We start from the raw sequence: 7,871 nt of genomic DNA, 5'->3' as shown, positions 1-7,871 counted from the left end.
GCCGGGCTCTTTGCAGTGGCCTCAGACCCTCCTTCCCTCAACGCCCCATCTGTAGCCTCCCTGGTTGTGAGGGAGGGGGGGCAACAAGATTTATTGACATAGATAGATACCGTAGATACCACTTATTCCTTGCAGTAGCTCTTTGAACTGGCGCTAATGGCCCCATTTACAGACAGGTGACCGGGGCTAGAGAAGTGTCTTGCTCAGGGCCGTTCTGTGTACGGGGACAGAGTGGGATCTGGACTTAAATCTGTCAGGTCCCAAAGACTCCAGGGCTTGCTGTGCTTTGTGATGTCCTTCCCCATCTTTGATCTGCCAGTGCTCTGGCCAGTAGCTCGGCCTTTATATGGAAGGGCAGGACAGACACTGGGGCAGGAGGTCCAGGCCCTGCATCGGGGAGAGAACATTAGGGGTGCCCCCCTACACACCAGGCACACCTGTTCCGCTAGGGCTGTGGGAGGAGGCCAGGGGAGGCCACCCTAGTGAAAGTGGTCAAAATAGGCTGGCTGTGTGTCCTGCCAGCTGTGCAGTCCCGGTTCAACCTGTGGTCCCCGTGTAACTGACAGTGGCCCTTCCACTGTCAAAGTGGATGATACACGCTCATCTTGAGAAGGGGAGGAGGCAAGAGGCTGGGAGGGTGGGCAGGGTCTAAAGTGGGGTGGAAAAAAAAAAATAAAGTGGGGTGGAGGGGTGGCTTTCAGCTTGTCAGCTTTGACTGTGTGTCATGGGCAGCAACCTGAAGGGGGCTGCCAGGCAGGCCTGGGAGAGTGGAGGGAGGAACGGGTGGTCACTGGGAGTCCCCGCGGGTCCCCTGGAGCTCCAGGCCAGATCACCGCAGCCACTGTACAGGCCAAGGGCACAGACTGCAACCAGCAGCCGGGACTCCAGACACAGCCTCTGCAACCCTGAGCTACTCCCAACCTCTCTGTGCCTCAGTTTCCCTATCTGTGCTTGTGGCCAGTAATGGTCCTTACCCCACTGGGCTGTTACAAGCATTTGATGAGTTAACTCTTGTAAAGGGCTTAACGGTGCCTGGCACAGAGCCCCGGCTCTGAGTGTTTAATAAAATGTAGTCACTGCTCTAGTGACTCGGGGAAGTACAGACCTGCGTGAGTTGGCCAGGCTTCTGCAGGGGCTCCCCACGCCTCTGTGGGACCCAGATGGCAAATGAGACCAGCAGGGAGGGGGCCACAGGTGGGATGGGCCCTCCTGAGCCCATGGCTGAATGTCCCGGGGCTGTGGTGGGAAGGCCCCTTCCTACTCTTGGGCTTGGTTTCCACACTCAAACGATTTGAGGGCGGGGAGGCAAAGGAAGTGCCAGGTGTCAGGTTTGTGGGAAGAGAATAAACACAGAGGGAAGAGATCCCAGAGGCTTCCCCGCCAAGGTGAGACCTGGGGCTCCCTGCACTTGGATCGGAGTGCAAGAGGCCCCAGTGCCTCCGAGTCTGAGGACACCTCCTGCTCCACGCCCCCTCTTCCCCATCCCTGCCACTTCTTCCCCCAATACCTTCCGGGTCAGAGGGCCCTGGGGAGAGCCTCCCGGACTGCCTCCCACCCCCACCAGCCGCCAGAGCTGCGAAGGCACAGGGACGGAGCCTCTGTCTTGCCGCCGAGCTTTATGAACTTCAGTGTCACACAGGCCAAGCCCTTGTCCGTGCACAGCAGCATCACCAAGCCAGGGCAGGGCCTGGCCATGGCCACAGGGCAGGTGAGGGCGGGAGCTCCTGCCAGACCCCAGGGGTGGGCCCTGTAAAGCAGCCTCCGGTGTGCCAGGCCCTCTTGGGACAGCCAGGGTAAGCCCACCTGGCCTGGTGCCCTGGGCTATACAGACTTGGTGTCCCGCCCTGGCCCTGCCTCCACCTCTGCTTCTGCGGGCCTGGCCCCGGGGCTTGGCACCTCCAGGGGCTCGCGGCTGCCCGGCTCCTCAGCACCGGTGGGCAGGGCCTCAGAGTCCACCTCGGCCTCCGCGTCCTCGGTGTCGCTGGCCCCGCCCTCGGCCACCTGGCCGGGCAGGGTGTCCCGAGAGCGGCGCAGGCAACACTTGGTGGCGACAGCCATGAAGATCCCAGCCAGGGCCACCTCAGAGCCAGCCAGGTAGAAGATGATCTCGTAGTTCTTCAGGGCATCCACCAGGCGGCCTGGGGTGGAAGGAGGAGGGGGGTGAGGGCCTGCAGGGAAACCCCCTTCACCCTGCCCCACAGCCTCACATAAAGGGTCATGCCCTCCCTCTGGTGGGGTTTACATTTGGGTGACACAGACACACCGTGGTCTCTATTCCTGTTTTAAGAGGCAAAACCCCACAGGTGTTCTCCCCCTTAGACCTTGAAAATGTCACCACCTCCTTGGACCTCAATTTCTTAAGTGATAAAAGGCCTTTAGTGAGGCAGCACTTTACAGGTTATAAGGCACCCCCTCCACCCCAGACTGAAACCCCACGTGTGCCCTGTGTCTTGCCTGGCTAGCAAGTGGGGAGGGGTCCTGGCTCAGCCTCACCCTCCCGGGGGCCCCTAACTCTTGCTCTTTCTACCCAATCCTCCTGGTCTTCAGGGGCCTGGCTCAGCTTTCTCTCCATCTCCCCCCCCGCCCCCAGCCTCCTCCCGCCCCTGCCAGGGGGCCCCTGGACCCTAGACTGAGTGCCCAGTAGTGCAGGCTGGGGGCAGGACTTGTGAGTCACAACTCCCCTTTCCCCCTCTGTATTTTCCGAGTGCTCTATCCAGGCACGTACTACTTTCATACTCAGGAAAATCTTATTTTTCATTGCAAATACTCCCCCCCCGCCCAGTATGGTTCCTCTGTGGGCTCCACCCTCTTGGCATTTTTGTTGCCCGCCACCCCAGGCTGTGACCCCTTGGTCAACAGCTCAAGGAGGCTTCCTGTGTCCCCCAGGCCGGCTGCCTGCCTGAGCCCCTCTGAGTACTCTTTCCAGACTCGCCCTCCTGGTCCCTGCTCAGCCGGCCTGTCCTGCCCCTGCCCCTCCCACACGCAGCCCTGCAGTGTTCATCACCTTCTTGTGTCCTATTAGATCCACCCCCCCAGGTCACATGAGAAAATGGAAGATGCGTCCCTGAACCTCTGGAGGGCTGGTTTTGTGGCTTTTGGTGGTGGGCTTGAGGGGTCCACCCTCACACTGAGTCGGGTGAGATGACAAGGCTTGACAAGGGCGCTCAGCTACCCCAGCCCCAGAAGGGGGGCAGCTTGCCCTATCTCAGGGGCAGGCTGGGCCCCAGCAAAGGTAGCCTCCCCTCATTGCTCCATCACGCAGCCCGACAACGCTCCTGCTCACAAGCAGGCTCTCTGCTGTTTCGGGGACAACCCACCAACCCGAGAGGACCCTAATGTCCCCTCCTTTCCAAACTCACTTTCTGCATCACTTGTATAGGAACGCTGCCCCTCTAATGTGCCCCACACTGTCCTGTGTCCTCCTTTGGGTCTACCCTGCGGGAATCCTTCCCTGGCCTCTCGTGGGCCCCTGTGGAGTGCCCAGTGGGCGGTGGCACAGTGGAGGGCCCGGCCGCTGCAGAGGGAGCCCCCTCTGGGCCCCAGGGTGACCACCGCAGGAGCACACTGAGCTCTCCACAGGCTGCTCCTGGCCACACGGCTGCTTCCTCAAACACGCTGCCCCTGTCCTGGTCACCCTTAGAGGCTGGGCACGCTAAAGCACTGAGCTGCGGGGCTCCAGAGGAAGGGGCAGCCGGCCCTGGGCGGGGCTCTGCTCTCGTTGGGGCGTTGGGGCGTTGGGGCGCCGAGCTAGGCGCCCGCAGGTCTCCCACCTCCGAGGAATACGCGTCTGCGCTTCCCGGGACTTGGCGCCAACGCTGGAGAGGACCCAGTGGGCGCGCCGGGTCACCGCTGGTTCCTCCTGGTACCTTTCCCGCCCTCCGGGCCCCTCGCAGGCCTCGCGGTGCCGGCTCGGAGGAGGGCCCACCTGGCACCCCCGACCCCCCGCTCCCCGGCAGCTGCCTCTGGGACACGGCGCGCCCCCCTCGTCTCGGGCCACTCGCCCGCGTCCGCTCCTCCCGCGGGGCGCACCGGCAGACGGCGGTCCGATGAGCACGGCCACGGCCTCGACGAGCAGCACCAGGCCCAGCGCGCTGGGGAAGCGGAGCGAGCCCACGGCCGCCATGAGCACCTCGAACTGCAGCGCCCCCACCATGCCGTACGAGAGGCCGAAGGCGACGCAGAAGGCCACGAGGGCGCCGTAGGAGCGCGCGCGCGCGCTGCTCAGGTCCGTGAGCCCGTTGGCCACCAGGGCCAGGCTGAAGAGGTAGGCGACGTGCGGGCGGAGGCGCGCCAGGCCCGCCAGGGCGCCGCAGGCCGGCCGCGCCACGATGTCCACGAAGCCCACGACGGACAGCAGGAAGGCGGCGTCGGCGTCCGGCACGCCCGCGTCCTTGGCGTAGTTCACCAGCAGGATGGCGGGCACGAAGAGCCCGAGCGCCATCAGGAACTTGGTGACCGCGTACACCGCGAAGGCGCGGTCGGCGCACACCGCCACGTCCAGCAGCCGCCGCCGGGGCCGCCCGCCAGGGGGCGCCTCGCGCAGGCGCAGCCCGGGGCGCTCGGCGTCGGCCCCGGCCCCGGCCCCGGCCCCGGCCTCGGCGTCGGCGTCGGCGTCGGCGGGAGGGTCGTCCGCGCTGTCCCGGCGAGGCCGCGGGCCGGGCCCGGGCGGAGGGCGCATGACGGCGCCGCACGCGCAGCAGTGCAGCAGGAGGCCGCCGAGCAGCAGGAAGCCGCCGCGCCAGCCGAAGTGCTCGAGCAGCTGCTGGCCCAGCGGCGACAGCGCCGACAGGAACACGGGGCTGCCCGCCGCCGCCAGCCCGTTGGCCAGGGGCCGCCGCCGCTCGAAGTACAGCCCCAGCATGATGAGCGACGGCTGGAAGTTGAGGGCCAGGCCCAGGCCTGCGGGCGGCGCGGCGCTGTGCGGGGGCTCTCCGGGGACGCCCCCACCCCGGGCCCCACCCAGGGCGCCCCCACCCCGGCGGGAGGGGCGGGCCGGCCGCCTCTCCGAGGGGAAACCGAGGACGAGGAGGTCTTGCACCAGCGAGGACTCCCTTCCCCCCAGCCCCCCCCGCCCCAGCCCCGTCCTCATAGGGGAGGCGGGGAGCCGGGGAAGGGCCGCCCTCACCTGTGAGCACCCCGGCCGTCAGGTACAGCTCCAGGAGGCGCGTGGCGAAGGATGCCAGGACCATGCCCGCCGAGGCCAGCAGCCCCCCCACCAGCATCACCGGGCGACAGCCGAAGCGGGTCACGAGGATGCTGGAGACTGGACCTGTGGGCGGAGCACCGTCACCGCTCCGGCCGGACTAAGCTCTCTCCCTGGACACTCCAGCCCCAGACGGGGCTCCAAGGGATAAGGGCACCCCCTGTTCAGAGACGGCAGCGTCTGGCCAAGGTCACACAGCTTGGCTGGGAGGCGCCCTGCGGGGCCGCAAGGCAGGGACCTGTCCTGGTCCAGAGGCCCCACCCCCCGCCCCTCCAGAGAACGGGGACCCAAAGCAGAAGGAGCAGACCCCTCCCTTTTCATCTGCGCAGCTGGAATCGTCCCTTACTCCCACCCCCCAGGCGCTGGGCTGGGATTAACACCAGCAGGTCCTCCACCCCCCAGGGGGCCAGGGAACCGGGAGCGGGGAGGGGCGATTTTATTTAGATCCGTTCCCCCACCTGTAAGAGAAGCGGGTGTAGGTCTTTGGCGGGAAAGGAGGGCCCTGCAGGGTGGCCAAACTTGCCGGTCAGCCCCTGCCCTCTCCTCCCCTCTCTGGGGCCAGCGTCTCCACAGGGGGAAAGTGGTTTCCCTGGGATGCCCAGCGGGTCGGGGATGCCGCCCTCAGCCCTGGGCCTGGGGGGAGGGGCCTGCCAGGGGCCTGACCCGTGCCGTAGAGCATGGCGAGCATGATGGAGGACACCCAGGCCGTGTCGCTGTAGCCCGCGCCGAAGTCGCGCATCAGCGCGCGGAAGAAGACGCTCACGGCCTTGGGGAAGCCGTAGGCGAACCCGGTGACCACGAAGCAGGCGCCCAGCACGGCCCAGCCCCAGCCCCCGTCTGGGGGTCCCTCGCCCCGCCGCGGGCCGCCAGCGCCCATCGCTGCTGCCTCTGCTGGAGGAAGGGGACAAGAGGGGGCAGGGAAGGTCTGTAGCCCCGGCAAGGAAGGGGGATGGAGACCCACCGTGGGGAAACTGAGGCACGGGGCTACCCAGGTGAGCCCTGTTCCGGGAATGAGCCAGGAGGGAAGACCGAGGTAGCGCCTCACCCCAAACTTGCCCTCCTCCAAAGGGCTTATAAAAGGTGAGAGGAGGATAATAGAATCGTTCCCACCTGGGTCAGGACTTCAGGAAGACGGGCTCGGAGGGCACTCCTTCCTAGGGACCTAGTGGTGGCCGGAGAGGGGGTGCTGGTGAGTGGGAGAGCTGGGCGGCCAGTGTGTGTGCCCCAGCTGCGGGGACCGCCAGGGTTCCCAGGGTGCAAGAACTCACGGGGGGTGGGGGGGCGTGCAGAGAAGGGCAGCCAAGTGCCAGCTGCAAAATGGCTGGGTGTATTTGGCTCCTTGGCCAAGTGTTCTTCATTTTTCTCAATGACCAGAAATGACTATTGTCATCAGAATATTATGGAAAAAAAATAAAACAAAACAAAAAACCCCAGACATTTTGGAGTAACATTAGCCTCGTTTCAGGAGCCAAAGAAGCTGAGCTCCAGTTCATCCCAGCTTAGCCGTGGATCCGCTCTGTGACTCAGGCGGATCCTCCTGCCTCGCTGAGCCTCAGTCTTGCCACCTGTAAGATGGGCAGCCCATTGCCCCGGGGCCAACCGGGAGTCTTGGTGGGGTGCGGTCGGGTCTCTGGCTCCACCTCGACCTTTGAGGGGGCACTAAAGAGACCTTCTGTTCTCCAAACCCCAAGCAGCTCCCCAAACCCTCCACAAGCAGAAAAGAGCTCTGAAGTCTCTCACACCCGTGGAGCTCCAGCCAGGGGTGCACGCAGCAGCCTCCCGTGGCCCCCGGAACAGCCCAGGTGGGTGGGCCAGCCCGCAGCTGGGGCCGGAGCCTCCTTCCCTCCCGCTGCCCGGCCGCACCCGGGTCTTCCTCCTGGCGCTGGGCAGTGTCAGGCACCCCGTGGGGATCTGGGACTCCGACCCTCTCTCAGCAGGACCAGGTTCTGGCTTTTCCTGCCTGCTGTCCCCTCTCCGGACAAGGGGTCGGTCCTGGCAGCCCTCACCCCCACTCACCTGAGCCGTCCCGTGGCCTTGGATGTCCAGCCTCACATCTCCTGAGGCCGACCGGCAGGGGCTGCCCGCTGGCTCCCCCGGGGAAGCTAGCCTTACGGGGGCCGCGGCCGAAGACCCCCGGGCTGGCCTGCAGATCGGCCGCTGGCCTGGCTCACCCACGGCTCTCCCCCTCAGGCCTAGGGCTTAGAGTGTCCCCCCTCGACCCCTCTAAGAGGCTTTTGCTTGGAAAGGGAGAAAGGACAGGGCATTGGCCGCAGTGCAGGGCCAAGCTGGACCTCACGGTGGGGGCCGGGTCTCAGGCTCTCCCAGCAGAGCTAGAGAGGAGGCCCCTCCACTGGGCAGAGGATGCACAGAGCTCTGCTCTGGCAGGGGGGTGGGGGTGGGTGGGTCCTAGTGCTGCTGGGAGCATCGCCCTGCCCCTGAGAGACCCCACCAGCCCTACTCACCTCAGTGGCTCGCAGGCCCCCCACCCCCAGGCCACATTCCAGGAGGGGCCTCTGAGACTTTCCTCTGGATCAGGCTAATCCCAGTCAGTGAGCCTGGGACTGCGAGGGCGGGAGGGTCCAGAACAAAGGGTGCTGTGTCCCAGGCTGCCGGAGGGTGACTTGCTGGTGGTCCCAGACCTTGGCCACTGCCACCCCTCCCCCTCCGG

At 65.6% G+C, this 7,871-nt stretch overlaps 1 protein-coding gene across 2 annotated transcripts; it reads right to left on the bottom strand.

Annotated features, from left to right (window-relative positions):
• Positions 1-1,599: 1,599 nt before the first annotated feature.
• SLC16A8 (solute carrier family 16 member 8) lies at positions 1,600-6,095 on the bottom strand. Of its 2 annotated transcripts, none has more exons than XM_072844012.1 (4): positions 5,867-6,095; positions 5,126-5,269; positions 4,030-4,899; positions 1,600-2,138 (listed from the first exon to the last, which is right to left on the bottom strand). In XM_072844012.1, exons 1-4 carry the CDS (start codon positions 6,078-6,080, stop codon positions 1,822-1,824), a joined length of 1,545 nt encoding a protein of 514 aa, XP_072700113.1. In that variant the 5' UTR covers positions 6,081-6,095; the 3' UTR covers positions 1,600-1,821. The 2 variants fall into 2 exon arrangements, with proteins under 2 accessions (XP_072700113.1, XP_072700114.1); XM_072844013.1 differs by lacking the exon at positions 5,867-6,095 and adding an exon at positions 5,662-5,803.
• Between the last annotated feature and the right edge of the window lie 1,776 nt (positions 6,096-7,871).

The sequence above is a fragment of the Canis lupus genome, chromosome 11 (genome assembly GCF_048164855.1).
Source record: "Canis lupus baileyi chromosome 11, mCanLup2.hap1, whole genome shotgun sequence".
Lineage (NCBI taxonomy): Eukaryota > Metazoa > Chordata > Mammalia > Carnivora > Canidae > Canis > Canis lupus.
The sequence above is the reverse complement of the archived record's forward strand: the minus strand, read 5'-3'. Positions and strand labels throughout refer to the sequence as shown.